The sequence below is a fragment of the Hydra vulgaris genome, chromosome 05 (genome assembly GCF_038396675.1).
Source record: "Hydra vulgaris chromosome 05, alternate assembly HydraT2T_AEP".
NCBI classification, from domain to species: Eukaryota; Metazoa; Cnidaria; class Hydrozoa; order Anthoathecata; family Hydridae; genus Hydra; species Hydra vulgaris.
The window spans coordinates 27,409,751-27,429,361 of record NC_088924.1 but is presented as its reverse complement, the minus strand read 5'-3'; the positions used below and the strand labels follow the sequence as shown (position 1 = coordinate 27,429,361).

Here is a 19,611-nt window from a genome sequence, read left to right as displayed (position 1 = left end):
AAAAAGTGGATGTTTTCTGAATTAGCTTGTGTATAACATATTTCTAGCTTCTAATCTCTCCACTACAATGTAAAATATTCACAAAATACAAAGAATAAAATATTTTTTAGATAAACAAATTTTATTGTGTATAATTTTTGTTGAGTGTTTTAAATAAACAAAAAAATTTTATGTGTAAAGATTGTATATAAAATTTTAAAGAAAGGAAGATTTTTATGTATAAAAAATCCATTTAAAACATTTTTATAAAATGTACATGTTATAAATGCACTACCTGTGTTAGATTGTAATAATTTATCTAAAAATGACATAAAAAAAACACATTTGATTTGAATGTTAAGTGAAATAATAATAAATTAATTTGCTTAGTATGATACTTATAAAACACACACATACACGCACATACGCACGCAAACTAATCACCCATTTGGCAATCTTGGTTGAAAAATACGATATACATTTAAACCATTTTAAAGTAGAGTATAATTTTTTTCATTTAATGATTTATAATCAAAAGTACCCAATTATTGTCCAATTAGTTACCCAATTAATACTCAACTGATAATCAAAAGTACCCAATTAATAATCAAAAGTACCCAATTATTGATTTATAATCAAAAGTACCCAAGCAAGGTTGTGGAAAGTGAGACTCTTAAAAGCACTTATTTAAACATGGCAGCGGAATTTTTGATTTCAAAATTATTAGTTCTTTATATATATATATATATTTTTGTTATTTTTTTGTTAAAAAACGCCACTACAGACAAGGAGGCTACTTAATAGTGGTTATAACCAGGGATGTGGTGGGGATCGAACTCAGTACCTCTTGCTTATGACGCAAGCACTCTACCACTACCCCACGACTGCATTACATTTACAATATGCTTTTAGACCTTGTCTGAGAGTAAGAGGGTTCATCAATATGGAAATACCAACATTAATGCAATATTTTTTTGCAGTAAATAAATGAGTTTTGTTGCCTAACAAAAATTGCATATTTCAAGTCCAGAATTTAAATCCATAAGCCACAGCAAGCCTATTATTATGCTGTTACAGAAGAGAGATCAGATTAAGAATCAGCTGCTTATTTTAAGCAATCAAACAGTGAAGATTTTTTTTCAAGACAAGAGTATAAAGCTGATTACTAACAAATAGAGCCACTTTAGATGTTAAATTTTCATGAAGATTGATATTGTAGATAAGAAACGATACAAGAGCAAAGATTTAAGGGTACCATAAGATACCATGTGGTTCTTATAAAGTTACTTAAAATAAGGAAGAGTGTGGGCCTTCAAGAACAACTTTATTACTGCAGTTAGTAAGAAATAAATAAATAATCTCAAAACCTTTATACAAAGAAACTAATAACAGAGTGAAGACTAACTGTGGAATAGTTGGTATTCTTAAGAGTTTTGAAAAATTGGGACCACATATTTAGTGTATTTTAAAAATTGAATATTATTAAATATTCATAACTAATAAGATTAAATGTTAGACTTACTTTAGTTAATGATTAACTTTAGACTTACATCAGTTGTTGAAGACAAAACCAAAAGTCTCTAGAACCTTTTTACATTGGCTTCTTGGAATAATAAAAGGACATTTGTTCTTAAGTGAGATGTTCTTGTAAAAAAGATGAAATAAATGATTAATAAAGTAACTGCTCAAGATGGTTAAAAAAATATGGAGTAGAATGAGGTTTGACTTGAAGATAATAAAATAAAAAGCTTCCAAACTTTTAGTCCAGAAGTAATGTAAACTTTAGTATTTATACATCTAGTATTCATCTTTTCCTTCGATGATGATGATGATGATGATGATGATGATGATGATGATGATGATGATGATGATGATGATGAGCATGGTGATCTATGGCATTGCAACAAAAATGTTTGTCATTGAGATTTTGAATTTTGGTATTGCAATTAGATTTGTTTTTGCAACTCCGAGGGTCGTATTTGCAACTTCGACATTCGCTTTTGTAACATTAACATGGGAAAACTCGTTATTACAACATTTAGCAGCACCTGTGTAATTATTTCGCTAGTTGTCCGTCATTATACTTTCATTTAAAAAGTTCAAAAGAAGAAAGTTATACATTTTTTTTGTTTTGTTTTTGTCTTTAAGAATATTATAAAAAGCTAAAATAAAAAATTCAATTTTTTAACTTTCTGATCTTTGAACTCGTTGATCTTTGAATATTAGTTTAACCGTGTTTATGGTTTAAAAGAATCAAGCAATGTTTAAGTGTTAAACTTATTGTGGTGACGCTTACTCTGTGGAACAACATGTCCACTCTGTAAAAAAATTAATTAACATCAATTGTCATGGAGGTGTGATTGGAGATGTATATGTAATTTGCAAGATATAAGCAGGTGCATATTTATTTTTATTTTTTTCAAAAGCCATCTAAACATTACTAATTTAATAAGCTTGAAAAAAAGTTTGCGATAAAGCACAATACAAAGTAACATAAAACTGAATTGCTAGTTTACTAATCCACTCTTGAAAAGGATAGTTGTTTATATTGTTGTATCAACATCTCCCTTTTTAACACATTTTAGCCATTTTATTGTTTTGCAATTCTACTCATACTAATTTTTAAATTTAAATTATTTGTAGAGGTTGTTCTAAATCTTTCACTATTGAAAAGGATAGTAGTGTTGGAAGAGGCATATGTTTTTGTTAAGGTTGATATCTATATACTAATAAGATGAATTTTTTAGGATTATTATGTTATCAAATCATGCTTCGCAAAATAATAGATTGATACATTTAGATATCTTTATAAAAGTTTCTACACACATGATGTAAAAACTATTATAAATAGATTTAAAATAGAATAACAACGTTCTAACATTTATATGTGTAACATTAGTGGATGTAAATAAAAATTTTTAACCCTGTATTGATGCACTATAATATAAAAGGGACATTTTTTTGTTTTAACTTTTCAAAAAATGACAACAAAAAAAATCAATGAAATTCATCCCAACTTCTTAAGTCAATATTTTCTGGTGCTGTAAGTTTAAATTTAAATATTCATAAATTTTTATTAAATTAATCAAAAATGTGTCAGTTATGTGTGATTTTAGTTTTCTAACTAATATATTTTAGTTAATGAACTTAGTATCCAAGTTAATGCTTTCTTTATATATATTATAAATATCATTTTAGGTCTATAGTTACAGACATGATTATTTTCAAGCTGGAGAACAAAAAAAAGTATGCTTGCAATAAAGTTAGTACTTAGGCTTTTTCCTTGAAGTAGAAGTATGTAAAATATACTATATTTCACACATATGCTACCTTACTTCATGATATTCAAATACTGCATATTGATTTAATTGAATCTAAAGTGTTTTCGTTTCTAAAGTTGTAATATGCACTTTCGCCTCTAACCAATAACCATTTTTTTTAATATAAAGAATAATATTTTTTATCCATCCATCCATAGAAAGTTTATGTGATCAAGATTTAATTGATTTACTGAGTGACGATCAACAACATGATTTGTATATTTCACTTGCTAAATCTTTCAACTCTGTTAAGGCAAGCAGCTAAAAGAATAAATTTATATTGTTGTGTAAACAAGTTTTTTTATGCCACATACATTCAAATAAATATACTAAGCATAATGTTCAAAAAATAAATTTCTACTGGGTTTGCTTTTTCTTATTCAAAGCACTTTTATTTAGCTTTCATACTTCCGTATTCCGGAAAAATATGATCGGCAATAAATTGCTGACCTCACTATTAGAGGTTGGCACAAGGTCGCCAAAAGAAATTTGTCACAAAGTGGTTACCATAAAACATAGAAACGAGGTCAGCAATTTTTTGCTGACTTTAAACACTTTTAGGACGGCATTGCCGAATGCCGACCCTAACTCCAAGGGTTGATATATATAGAGATAGATTATTGTTGGTTTTATAGAAATCAAAAAGTCTTAGATGAAACAGAAAATTTAGATAGTGAAAGTGATGAGTCATCTAGTAAATTCATCTTTTAGTTTTTATCTTATAAATTTAAAATCATTATAAAATTTATCAAATGTTTTCAAACTAATATAAAATTTTATATTTTGACCTAAATAATTTTTTTTTCTTAATTCTAGTTTTATCAAATTGTTTAGATACTGATAAGTCACTCTCACAAATGGTGTTGGAAAAACTAAAAAAAATCACAGATAGCATGTACATCTTAACTTTTAATTTTTTAAATTTTTATTATTAGTCTTTTTGACCAATTACTTGCAAGTGTAAATTATTTAGTTATTTTTATATTGTAATGATTTTTAAATTACATATTTTTGTATGAACTGTTAACTATGCATAGTTTTTTTTTAAACCTTATACGGTTTTAAGAGAATGAACGGCTTCAAAGGTGGAAAGAAAACAGTTATCTAAAAAAGGATGAAATAAATGCATTTGATAAAAAAGTATTTTTTTTTCTTTCTGTAAATTCATTCTATATAAAGTTTTTCAAAAACATTTTTCAGAGTGTTAAAACTATATTGCACTGATAACTAATAGCAATTTAGTAACCAGTGTTTATTTTTAATTTTTTTTGTTTTATTGTAGTTTGAGACTCAACTAAAAACTTTAATTGATTCTGTTATGTGTGAGGTCTATAAATTTTTATTATTTTAATAAAATTTTTTTAAAAACTATTTACCATAATAATTGTTCAAATTTCAATTGTGAAAGGTAAACTTATATACAAAAAAATGTTATATAGGAAATCATAATTAAAGATTTAATCTTCACGCTGTTTTTAAAGGTTAGTTATTTCTACTTACTTAACAGGTTTTAGTTATTTCTACTTAACAGGTTTGTTCAGATTTTTTTTTTTTTTTTTTGATTATTCACCTCCCCAAGGCTCGAGGGGGAACCACTACAGTCAAGGAGGCTACTCATTTTTTTTGTGTTTTTTATTTTTTAGTTGTTATTCGTGGTGCAACTTGTTTCTCCGCGCAGCAGCCTTGTTCGTCAAGGTTCGTGTTTCATAGTTATAGAGTTGAGAGAGGGTTAACCACTATTAAGTAACCTCCTCATCTGTAGTGGCCTTCTCAGCCTTGGGGAGGTAAATAAAAAAAAAAAAAAAAAAAAAAAAAAAAAATCCTCTCTCAACTCTTTAACGATTTAAATGAAGACATTTAAAGATTTAAATGAAGACATTGAATTTCATGTTGAACAAGTTGATAAAGTTACTTGTTGCACTATAATTTTTGTTTTTGTATTCTTAATTTTACTTTTTACATTTTTACTAAGTCAGTTTTTCTACAAAAGTTAATTAATCAGTTCAAATAAATTATGATCTAAATATCCACATCACTTAAAGACTATAGAAATTAAAGCTGAGTATGTTGGGATGAATAGTAAATTTGCCATTAAATTGTATTTTTTTTTGTTATTAAACTTTGCACTAAATTTTTTGTGAGCTCTCAGTAAATTAGAAATAGAAATGTTTAAAACTAGTGAAATAATCACAATATTGATAAAATTTTTAGTGTGTTTTTAAAAGAATATAAAATAGAATTTATCAGTTCGATAGCTTATGCCTTAAATTACCTAGAGCTAAAATAAATAAAAACCTTTTAAAGTTTCTTTTTTTTTGTTTTTAAGTAAATTAGGCATTTTTTTTTTTCTATCAAAATTATATCTTAGTCAATATTGAGAGAGATAACTAATTTGATAAATATATAAGAATATTAGTACGACCAATTACCAAAATTACTTATTCACAAAATCTTTTCTTAAATTGTCTTTTTTATTATCCTTTTATGTTATGTATTTGAAGTTTTTATTCAATTTTTTTAAGAATATCGTTGATGATGTTGCTGATCTAAGTGAAGAGTTACAAATAAATGTAAAAATTATTTCTTTACTCTAGATGTTGGTATTGTTTACTTTGAATTAAAAAATATTTTTTTCAAATTTAGGAATATATTAGTGATATGACCAAAGTTTAAAAAAAGTATGGAAGGAAATTTGTAATTTTTTTTATGTTTCATAAATTTCATGAACAAAAATAACTAAAAAAAAAAACTATTCAAATTGGTTTATTTAATTAATTTTATTTAGACTAAAGAGAATGAAATTTGCAACAATGCTATTGAAAGGTTTAAGTCTTGTTTGAACTCAGATTATAACTTTTGCTTTCACTTTTGTTACTGTTAATAAGATTGTAAAAAGAACAAGAAAGTTTCACAAACTTTACACTTCTTAACAAAATTTTTAAATTTATAGGAGAGTATAATAAATTACTTATATCTATTATGAATTACTATATATCTATTAAAGTTAAACTACTCTTATTTGCTGTCTTCCACAATAATTTGAGAACCTTAACTTGCCATATCAGATTTTAAATTGGTTGTCTAATACTTTAGTAACTTTTGTTTTTTCTCTTGTTTTTTTGTTGCTAATGTTTTAACTTCATTTTACCTGTTAGATAATTGTTTTATAGTTGAAATATGATGGATGAAAATGAGGAGACCAAAATGGGAAGTATGTTGGCAGGTTTTATGAGATTTGGAAAACTTTCTGAGACTGAAAAGGTTAAACCATTTTTTATATATTAAAAGTTATAGAAATATATAATGATAAAAAATAATACTAATAATAATAACATTAACACTATAACAACACTATTAACAATAACAATAATAATAATAACATTAACACTATAACAACACTATTAACAATAACAATAATAATAATAATAATAATAATAACAATAACAATGACAAAATTAATTCTGAATATTTAATATCTCGTAGTTATTAGTTTTATAGAATTAAAGATTATTTTTAATTGGATCTTTATCAATCTTTCTTAGATATTCAAAAAATGGAAAGCTAAAAAAAAATCAAGAAAAGCACCTCAAATGAATATAAAAGCTCAAGTTCACATAGTTCACATAGGTTGCAAGTAAAATGCTCACTTCCATGGTGTAATGATAGTATAATTGATTTACCAAAACATGCACGTTCATCTAAGCATGGACTTTCAAAGGAAGAGGCCAAAAAGTTAAGAGGAAAATTTGATTTGAGAAAAGAAAAGGCTAAAGTTTCAAGTCAATCTTATAGAACAATTAAAAAATACAGATGTCCTATTTGTAATGTTATTACTAAAAGAATACACAATCATTTATATAGATCTCCTCATTGTCTCAAAAACAATCTGTCTAAGTACAGAGAAATGCTTGATAAAAAAGTTCTATATAGCGAAAGTACCAATTTGAAATTAAAATTTCCTTCACATCCTTATAAAACTCAATCAACAGATTTAAGCAAAGCTAACCCTCCATTTGTAAATATAGAAGAGAGCCTAAGTTCTAACTACTCTTTTTCTTGTATTCTGGACAAAGATAGTGTACTGGTTGAACCCTCATTTCAAAATTATCTTGATGTTTTTTATTTATATTTAAAGAGTTTATCTGGTGACAAAAAAGACTGTAGCTGCGCATAATGAAATGAAGCAAATAATGAGGATGATGCAAGTCGTGTGGCCACAAGAACCTTGTTACACTAAGTTTTTTGACCTACAAAATTTAGCACAAGTTTGACAATCACATGTAATTAAAAATGGTTATGAAACTGGTACCCAACAATCATATTTGCTTTCTTTTACTCACTTTATAGAGTTTTTGATTCGGCCTAAGCTAACACCACATGTTGACAATGTTTTGTCTGTAAATATTTCTGTAGATGTGTTAAACTAGTGCAAAAATGAGGTTTCTAAGTGAAGAAGTGCTTTAAGAAATGATAAAAGCAACAGGTAATTCACTGTCATGATGCAGGATCTAGAAAATATTATAGAAGCTTTTTAAGCAGTGCTTAATAGTGACTTATATGTTGAAGTGACAATTAAAGCAAAGACAATTTTTTCAAAGTATGGGGATAGACCATCTGAATATTTTATAACTCCCTCAATGACTACAAATTTGAGAGACAGCATTTTCTTTAGTTTAATCGTAAACAATATTTCAAGGTCTGGAGCAGTATCCAACATGACTATTGATGAGTATTTAAAAGGAAGATAAACACTTACTAAGAGTTTTATTGTTCTTGTGAAAAATCTCAAAACAGCACAGAAATATGGTCCATGTTAGATTGTAATAAATAAAGAACTAAAACTACTTTGTGATTGTTATTTGAGGATTTTTGGAAATCAAATTCTAGGTAAAAAGTCTTTCAATCTATTTGTAACATGGTCTGGCTGTGACTTAGAGTCATATAGTGTTTCAACACAGCTAAATTCATTTTTTACAAAATGCTTGCGTGATGATTCTCGGGATAAAAAAAGTAGTGTTACTTTAGTGTGAAAATCACTTCTGACTTTTTTTTATGATAGTCACCCAGAATTAAAGTCAGAGCTAGCGACTCTTATGAAGCATAGAAAAGAGACTGGTGAAAGATGGTACTATCTTAATCAGAAAAACAAGGTAGTTTCTGAAGCAACTGAAAAAGTTAGTAAAATAATTTTTGGTAGAAATGAGACCAATTTATCAGACTCTGGCAATCTATTACAAAATACTCCAACTTCGAGTTCAAAACCAATCTAAAATCCAAGATCTCAATGTACCTCTATTGATTCAAATAACAAAAATGATAGTGATAAAGAATATCAACCAAATAATAAAGATATATTAATATCTTGCACTAAGAAAAACTGGACACTAGAAGTAGTTCAATAAGTATAAAATTTATTTATGTTTACAGACCAAAAGTCAGTTATTGTCTCAAGCATTGATACATGAAGTTACTTACTCAAATAAAGTTTTAAAACATCGAACACCAAAACAAATTTATGACAAAATCAAGCATATGCATAAATCAAGTGTAATAAATTATAACGATAACAACCAAAGTATTTGGATGAAGACAATTTTTACCAAAGAGGAAAATAAAACTATTAAACAATTGTTTTCGTCTTTAATTTTAAGTAGATCAATTGTGTCAAAGAAAAATGTTATGGCTATAATTAATAATAATCTTGAAGCCAAAAAAAACTTTATAAAAATATTTGAATGACCAACTAGTGGCAATACCTTAAAACAAAAATAACAGGCAAAAAACTTTAACTTTGTGTATCATAACTTTAAAGTAGTATTGTTCATTTTTGTATAATAAAAATTCAATATAAAATTTATTAGTCTTTTCTATTTTATTAGTCTCTTTTATTAAATCAAAGTATAAAAAAGATAAACAACTGAACAAGTTACATAATCATTTTAAATATTTGTTTAATCTTATAATAATAATTATATAGTTTTAATTTACGTTTTGGTTTATAAGTCTTTTTTTATAATGTATTTTTATAGATATAAGTCTTATCAGTTTTGAGTTTTCTTTCTATAAAAAACTTTCCTGAAAGTTTAGGTATTAATTTTTCAGGCATTGTTAAACAGTTTTCTAAAAATAAGTTTATTAAAGATGAAAAACTGAACATGGCAATAATAGTATAATTTTTTTAACAGGTATGTGTTTAAGTGTTAAGACATTAGATTGATTTTTAATTTGTTTTTTGTCATACACCTTTTTGAAAAATTTAAAGATGCTTTTGAAAATGCTGGGAAGATTTTTTATAATGTTCTAGTATCAAACATTATTTATTTAAGAATTAAGGTAAAGTTTTCAGTTAAAAAAGTTTTATATATCTATATCTATATCTATATCTATATCTATATATATATATATATATATATATATATATATATATATATATATATATATATATATATATATATATATATATATATATATATATATATATACACATATATATATATCTATATATATATATATATATATATATATATATATATATATATCTATATCTATATCTATATCTATATAACTATATATACATATATATATATATATATATATATATATATATATATATATATATATATATATATATATATATATATATATATATATATATATATATATATATATACCAGGTCTATAAGTATGAAATAAGCGTGTTTTTTTAAAATAAAACACTATTTTCTAATGGAAAAGTAAAAAATATTTTATTCAAAGTATTTGCCATTGCTTTCTACACATTTTGACCACCTTTCTGGCAATTTGTGGATACAAACGCCAAAAAAACTGATCATTTTTTGAGGCAAACCATTCGGAGATCCATTTTTCAACTTTTTCGTAGGAATTGAAGTGTTGCTCATTCAATGCGTGTCCTATCAATGAAAATAAATGGTAGTCGGAAGGAGCCAAGTCTGATGAATACGGCGGGTGAGATAACTCTTTCCAGCCAAGTGATGTTATTGTTTCCTTGACCGCTTTTGCTGTAAGACTCAGAGCATTATCATGCAACAAAATTACCTTTCCGTGTCTTCTGGCCCATTCTGGTCATTTTTTGATCAATGCATGGTTCAAATTGATCATTTGTTGTTGGTAGCATTGCGTTTTAACAGTTTTGCCAGGTTTCAGAAGTTCATGATACACCACTCCCTTCTGGTCCCACCAAACACAGAGCATTGTCTTTTTATGAACCGATCAGGCTTTGTAGTCGATGTTGATGCTCCTCCTGGATTTACCCATGATCTTTTGTGTTTGGGATTCTTAAAATAAATCCATTTTTCATCACCAGTCACAGTTTGAAGCAATACTGACTTCTTTTCGTGTCGTAACAGCAACATTTCACATGTAGTTTTTTGCTTTTCCATCTGCCTGCCATTCAATTCATGTGGCACCCATTTCCCGCACTTTTGGATCTTTCTGCCATTTGTTTTTGACTTAAAGTGTCATCTTCATCCAGTATTGCTTGCAATTCTGTGTCTTCAAACTTTTTTGGTGGTCTTCCACATTCTTCATTTCACACATCAAAAACATTATCTGTGTTGAAACCATCTTTTGCATGTTGCTTCTGATAAAGCATGATCACCATAAGCTTCGACAAGCATTCAATGCAATTCTGCAGCACTTTTCTTCAAGTGAAAACAAAAAATTAGTGCTTTCCGCAAATTATCATTTTCTGGTACAAAATTTGACATTTTAAACACGAATAAAAAATATGATGTTGTTTATACAATGACTTGATGTTTACTAAATATGTTTGACAGATGTCATAGCAACAAAATTTAAAAAAAATTAAGGCCCGTTCACAACAAATGTTCTCTATCGATACAATTGTAACTCGACTCTCACTTCATGCTTATAGACCTGGTATATAAATATATATATATATATATATATATATATATATATATATATATATATCAGGCCTTGTTAAGAAGCGTTACGCAGCTCGCATTTTGCTTGCGAAAAGGCGATTTGCCTACGCGATCAGCAGTTTTGCGCTACGCAAAAACTTATATCTTTTAGAATATTTAAATTACCTTTTGATTGTCGTTAATGTGATGTTTATTCAGAAGAAATAAAGTCGTAAGTAAAAGCATTTAACCGCAATTGTAAACTTATAGATTTTTTGTTAAAGAAACAGTTTGTTAAATAATTTTTTTGTTGTTGTTAAAAATTAGTTAAAAAAAATTAAGTGTTTTAAGTTTTATCTTAAGGAATTAAATATATAAATTTCTTTCAAATATAACATTTATTTTTAGTCATAATAGTTTAAAAAATGCACGATTTATTTTGATGTAAATATTTTATTAATAAGATATTTTGTTTATTGTTAATTCAATAACGTAAAGTTTTAATGACATTCGTTTAATTTATGAAAATAGATTGTGATCACGAATATGTTATCGGTAACTGATAAACAACAAAAAAAAACTCTTTCTTGTTTAAAAACATTATTAAAATAAGTTCACAAATAAAATAAGAAAAAATTTATTAACAGTTAATAAAATAACCAAAAACCGACTGTAAAATCATAAGAAAATAAACAAACATTATTTTACGTTTCATGAAAAAATATTTTTTTCAAAATAAAATTTAGTTCATATTTGAAAAAAAAAATAAAAATGATTTTTTAAATAGGAACTTAGATTTTATTTGTAACTTTTGTAATAGTGAGAAAAAAACAATCTGTTTGTATGATTTTTAACGCGTTAATAAAATAATTAATAGGCGAAGTCTCGTAACAAGCCCTGATATATATATATATATATATATATATTTATATATATATATATATATATATCTATATATATATATGTATATATATATATATATATATATATATATATATATATATATATATATATATATATATATATATATACACATATATAGTACCTTACTTGTAAAATTTGATACATTTTTTGATTCTATTAATGACTAATTTTTATAGTTTAGAAGCTTAAAAATTGTCCCCCGGATCGTCAGAGTATATCACTTTTGTTTTAAAAGAACACATATGGTTTTTCAATTCTTTAAACTCACTAACATGTCTCCTTGGTAATAAAGATTACTGGAGTTAAAGAAATTTGAAAACCTAATTGTAAATACGGTTGATAAATAATTATATCCTATATATTTGTTTTTTATATTCGTTTCTTGATATGTGCAAGTGGACTGATAATTTTAAAATCATGCAATGCAATAACATTGATTCTGATATCTCCATGCAATGCAATAACATTGATTTTAATATCTCCAGAAATATTGTTGAAGTGCAATCGCAGAGAAGTGGTTTTCTTGGTCGAGCTTCAAAATTATGTCTTGGTTGCGTGGTCTTTAAAATTAATGTCTTGGTTGTTCAAAATGACGAGCTTAATATTCTAATGAGTTCATTATTTTGAAGCACAACCAAGGCAACTAAAATTTTTACAGTTTTAAGCTTATCAACTTTATTTTTCGACTTATAATGCATAGGAAATTAATCATTAAAAACCAAAAAAAGCTGATATTTTGTGTTTTAAGGCTATAATGAATAATAAATATCCCGTAAAAGTTCTAGTTTCTGAAATTTATAAGGAATCAATTTTTGAATTTACTCAAAATTAAAAGAAACGTATGCTTCATTTATTTGGTACGCAAAAATTGTAAGTTCTTTAAAGGAAAAGTTTTAAATACCTTACTATTATGTTTTTACTAAATAACTTATATTATGCCGGAAAATGCAAAAAAATCAAATACAACTAATAGTCATAAGTTGTTACCCAAAAGCAATGTTTCAAAGTGTAATTCCTTTTTATTTTTTAGAAATCGAGTAAATTTGTTATACAACTAACGCAGAAATCATAAATTAAAGCTGTTTAGAGTTATTGGATACTTTTTAGTTGTTTGAGCATGTAAATGACTTCTCATATTTGCAAGGGTACGTGCGTAAAGCCAGGATCTTTGATGTAAATAAGGTTAAATTTATTTACGATTTTTTAGATCTAGACATAAAAATGTTAATTTTTTAGAAAAGTTAACATTTTTGTACTTAATTATTCAACTTTATTTAGTTATTTCAGCCTTTAGGATAAATTGCGCAACCCCATATAACTTTTTAAAAAGACACTTGTAAGGGTCAAGGCAGTGGTTATTAATCACCAATGAACAATACATTTCAAAAATAAATAAATGTTTAATTTATTCCTTAAGTTTACTTAAAAAAATATAAAACCTTTTTGGAACTATTTGTTAGTAATTTAACACTAAATTGTTCTGTAATGCAACTACCATCGTGTTCTGTAACAATAGCTACTTTAATGGTTATTTTCACAACAAAAAAGTAAATAAATTTGAAAAATCATTTTATTTTAATGCATATCGGTTGCTAAAGATTCAAACACCTAATATAAAAAACAAAAAAAAGCTCAAAGAAGTTTTCTCGAATATGCACTCGAATATGACACTTTTAAACAACTTTTTCAACTTTAAACTAATGCTTACAGTTCACTTAGGTAATACCTTAAAAAATTTTTTAAAATAAAACTATGATAATTATTAAATAACCAAATATAAGAAAGGTGATTTTCTTTAATTAAAGGGTGATGTAGTCATAAACTTATTGAAAATCATGTAGAACAAGGACTTTTTACATCATCTTTTGTTAAGCCGGAATACTGATAATTTCGGTAAAGCAACTTTTTATAAACTTTTGCTTAAGTATCAAGATGAATAACTTTTCAAATAATGTTTTTATTACATGGCCTGATAATTAGAAATTAACACTTTCTTTTAGAAAGCATTTTGCCAAAAATATTCCTCTTTCAAACGCTAAAACCACGTTGTTATAATCCACCGCGTAAAGGTTACATTAGCAAACCCGAAATCACCATACTGATAATGGTGATGATAATGATGATGATGATGATGATGATGATGATGTTGATCATAATGATGTTTATATATGCATATGTATACAAAATATAACAATGAAGCTGAATAAAAAAATTATACTTTAGGATGTATAAATGTTTATGCAGCCCCGGTCACAAACCCAGCCACAGCCCCTGGCTTTATTTTATCAAACCCGGACCTGGTCAAATATTCATCCTGGTCATTTACTAACCATAACTGAGATCATTCCATTTTATAGATTGTTAAAAACCTCTTTAATATAAGTAGTCAAACTCTTAACCATCAGTAAAGAGACTGAAAAAAGTGCTTTATTTGCAAACTGATAAAGCAACATAGATTTCCTAGTAACATGTTCTTTAGTTATATGAACTGTCTGCATTTATATGTTCTTGTCAAATAGCAATATGACACAAAAAAATGAAATAATATTTAATGACAAGTGGATACACTTAATAAATGAGGATTTAACAACCTCTAAGATGTTAGTCTAACTACCCAAAAACAAAAAATTCCTTTGTTTATTTTATACTTCAAAAGTTGTTTTGCCGTAACAGTTGTTTCAATAAAATTAGTTAGATAATAGCTTGAGAAATTTAACACATTTAAGGTTATACCACCGCTTTAAAATGTAAGCAAAAAAACCTTTGACTTTTTTTTGCTAAATAAGACAGGTTTGAAATCATTTTTTATAACATAGCTAAAAATATAAAAAAATTATTTTTGGATTTTCATGCTCATAAAGGGTTGAAATTTTAATAATTTGGTGAACTTAACAAAAGTATTACATTTTCCATTAAAAAAAGGACAAACAAAAATATAAATGCATCAAAAACTGACTTTTGGTGAAAACAATTATCAATGTCCATCACAAATTAGAAAGATCTGAAATTCATTGATAAGTATTCTAAATTTCAACCATCAAGCATAAAATTTATCCGTATTTTAAAATCAATGAATTTTGAAACTTTTATTGCAGAAATTATTTATTTTTTGATAAACTTGTGATGTAATGCCCAATTTTTTATATTTTGTTTTACAAACAAAAAGGTTTATCACCTGGCTAATTAAGTGTTGAACAGAGTAATTGAATAATTTGCATATTCTAGTTTTTTCAGGAATGAAAAAAGATAAATTTGTGGAGATAAATATAAATGTAACTTTTTATTTCATCTCTGCTGAAACTTCTATCTCTTTTACATGCTGGTACCTAATTATTTGCATATTTTTGCTTTAAATATCTAAATTACCTAAGTCTTTCCTGGTACACCCACTAATGATTAGACTAATTATTATTGGGCCACCCACTAATAACTGAAATTACATTCACTATTTCCTATCTTTGTTGCATTGCTTTATTTCTTGTTAGAGACATACCACACATCTATCTGATCATTAACTTTTCTGTACTTTCCAAATGCTTTTCTGTACTTTCCAAATGCTTGACATTGCAGATCTTTTTTTTAAAAAAATTATTATTTGCCTCCCCATAACTGAAGAGTATACTACAGTAGAGAGAGAGCTTTTATTATCATTGTTTTATCTTGGTTCTCATGGTTACAACCCTCTCTTGGTTCTCATGGTTCTCTCTTGGTTCTCATGGTTACAACCCTCTCTTAACTCTTTAACTTTGAAACACCTTGAAAAATAAGGCTGTTGTGCAGAGAAACAAATTGCTTTAGAAAATTTTATTGCCTTTGTTTCACTGCTTTACATCATAACACTCAACAGGCACTCTAATAATTTTCTAATAAGTTTCTCAAACATTCTTTAGTATTGTTCCTCATTTTCGCTCTTGACAAAATATGATTTCAAAAAAAAAAAAATTTATTATATCATTATAAATCATCTCTTTTCAGTAATTCCTTTTTCAGCATAACCATCTTTCAGCATGTTCGTTAACAAAATCATTTTCATAATAATCTTTAACATTTCCTTGGAAAAATGAATTTTAAGATTACATTTTAAGGTTGTTAACAAATTGTATAATTACAAATATTATACCGTTACCGTTAAAACTATCGCTTTATCTCTTTACTTTTAATACATACCCATGATAACCATCAGTATGTTACTTTTAATACATACCCTGATAAACATCACATCATTCTTTGATACATAAATACCTCAAAACCCACCACACCTACTCTCTTAGTACAATGCCAAAGACTTACCCTAGGTCAACAAAGGTCTTTTTTTTTTTTCCAAAAATTTTTTTGAACAATAAATGTTGTATCTGTAGTTCCCTTTTTTCGCCTGAAACCAAACTGCATGTTATTGATAAATACAGTGCTTCTAGTTTTGTTTTCAATAATTCTTTCTTAAGTCATCATTACATGTTAAAACAGTTTTTTTCCTTGATATAAATCATATTCTATTGCATTTCCACTTGGTTTTTAACAGCTGTTAATAGAAACCAGAAAACAACTGTTTTTTAGCGAAAACTTAAAAACAGGAAACAATTACTTTTTTGTTACTTGTTTTCCTAGTTTTGATTTTTTTCTATCAGAAAATTATAAAAAATGATTTTTGTACAACTTTTGGGTTTTTAAAATGGAACAAATACCCTCTCCAAATCGGTCTTAAAAGTATTTGTTTTGTGAAAAGTGAGTGCAATGATTGCTACAAAACCAATTCCTTAAAGACAATTATTTCTAATACTTGTTTAGAATAATCATTAAAGAATTACATGAAAAACTTTTTAATGATTGCAAAAAAATTATATTAAGCAATTAATTCTGCTCAAGGAAATCTTGAACAAATGGAATAAAAACCGTAGTGCTAAACTTAACAGTGTTGGAATAATGATATACAGAATAACACTTGGTTTAAACATAATATAATTACTTGTAATAGTTTAATATAATATAGAAATGTTAAATAAAACATAATACTGATTCTCTTTCCTATAAATAAGAATAGAAACCAGCTTTATTTATTGAGTTTGTGATTATTTCAATAATTCTATAGGATGTAGATATTAATCTTATTATGAAAAATATATTATATATGTATATATAATGTACACCTTAATTCATTAGAGATGTCATCTATTTGGGAGTTTGCAACAAAATGAAAGAATCCTGTGACCAAGGATATTGAATGAGATTGCAATCCTTGCAATTATGTTATTAAGTGCTTTGGAGGATCTACCACGAGATTAAAAGCTTACTTAAAATCGAAGCATGGAATTGTTTGGTCTCAAACTGAAAAAATTGCTCTTGAACAAATGGGAAGAAAATTCAGTATAAGTGTTGATGAGTATACAACTATTCGCTAACGCAACTTCTTTGGATTAAATCTGCGTTGTAGTGAAAAAATAAAACATATAAATTGGTATTAGTTCACATCTTTGGTTTGTGCAATACTGAAGCAATTGTTGAAAAAGTATCAAATGACCTGAAGAGTTTTTCAAATAAATTTGAAAAAGATTTGGTAGGATCAACACTATTCTTCATTTCCAGTAGATTCTATGGCATTTAAAGGTGCTATCCTTGGTCCTATTTTGTTTCTTACCTACATTAATGACCTTCCCAACAACCTTACATCTAAAGTAGCTTAATTTTTGCTGATGACTTGTTTTGAGATATCAGTCTTCTCTTTTTGATCTATTAGAACAGGCAGAGCCAATCTTGAATCTGATATCACTTCTGTAAAAGAATAAGGCTCAAAGTGGCTTGTAAATTTTAACTTTAACAAAACTCAGTTAATTAGTGCAAACAACTATCACAGTACTGTCAACATTTCTATATTAATGAATGGCAACCCTCTCACTGAGTCCACTTCTTTATGCCTTCTTGGATTATCGCTTACTGCTGACCTTTCATGGAAACCATATATACAATCGATTGCTAAATTAGCATCTCTTTATCGTTCTCACCATTTTCTTACTCCTAAATCCTTTCTCTACCTCTACAAATCTCTTATTCGTCTCTGTAAGGAATACTTTTTTGGGCTGGTTCTCCTAATGATCTCTTTCTCTTCTAGACAAGGTCCAAAAACGCATTGTAAATGTAGTTGGACCGGCTCTCTCTACTAAGCTTGACCCTCTTTCCTATTGTTGTAAAATTGCATCTCTTTCTCTTTCTACAAATACTAATAAAATCATGGTTGCTGCTAAAAGGAGCTATCATATCTAGTTCCATCAACTAAAACTCATTCTTGCTTGACTCGCCATTCAGCAAAGTCTCATTCTTTTACTGTATCTCTTTCTGCATGCTCGAAATTTTTATCCATCTAGTTTTTTTCCATGCACTTCAACCCTTTGGAGCTCTCATTTCTTCATGCTTTTCTGACTAATACAACCTCGAACTTTTTAAGTCTTCTGTTAACCTTTTCCTTGCTCTATAACTCTTTTTTTTTTCTTTCTAGTAACTCCCAATTTAATAAGGGTTACTTGCAGCTTTGATGGGAGTGAACCAGAATAAATAAAATAAAATAAAAAAACAACACAGTGTAACAATCAACAAAGAATATGTGAAAATTGTCAATATTATTGACCAGCATTTTATTAACCATAGCATTCACTTGGTAGACACAGAGTATTAGAAAAACGCCTAATTTTGATTATGAGCACTTTACTTTTTGTAAAAATAACTGAAGTTACAAATATTTTTAAAATGTGGTACTGAATTTCTACAGTGAAAACTTTATCAAGCCATGAAAAATCAGATTACATTTAAGTAACTTTGTTTTATTGAGACTCAAGTTAGATTTAAGACATATTAGATAGATTTAATAGAAAAGTTACATGTTACTGCTATTGAAATACTTATAATTTTCTTGTTTTAATTGGAAATATGCAAAAATGTTTTAGTTTAATGTTTTGTTTTAATTTTTTTATGTAAACTATGTAAAAAAAATTTTTTAAGTATGTACAAATATATATGGTAAAGTATGTACAAATATATGTAGATTTTACAGAGAAATTGCTGTCTTTAACAGTGTATAAAACATTTTTATAAGTCCTGGTTTTAAAATTAACGATAGCATAAAGATACTTACCAATACAGCTGGCATTATCTTGCCCCATTATCCATCCACTCATACAAGTGCACAGGTAACTGCCATTTATATTTGTACATACTCCATTACTCCAAGAACATGGTGGTATCAAGCTATTACATTCATTGATATCTTGAAAAAAAAGATTCATGAATTAAGTCAATGAGAACTGCTTATACGTAAAGAAATTTTTTTTAAATATAAACAATTTATTAAACCTGTTTATGTCCACTGAAAAAAGCAAACATTAGTTATGTTGAGTAATCAATTAATGGTTAATGATTTACTAAATTCAACTTACAAACCAACTACTTAAAAACCATGATGCAAATTCACAAAACTTTTGTAAGTGTAAGTTTAGCGTAAGTTCAAAACTTAACAA

The 19,611-nt window shown here is 26.8% G+C and overlaps 1 protein-coding gene across 1 annotated transcript in view; it reads right to left on the bottom strand.

Moving 5' to 3' along the window:
- The window catches only part of LOC136080743 (nidogen-1-like), a 95,645-nt gene that overhangs the window by 21,083 nt on the left and 54,951 nt on the right, over positions 1–19,611 (bottom strand). Inside the window, exon 11 of the mRNA XM_065797787.1 lies at positions 19,230–19,361. Coding sequence (XP_065653859.1) covers positions 19,230–19,361 — 132 coding nt within the window. The remainder of the gene's footprint in view (positions 1–19,229; positions 19,362–19,611) is intronic.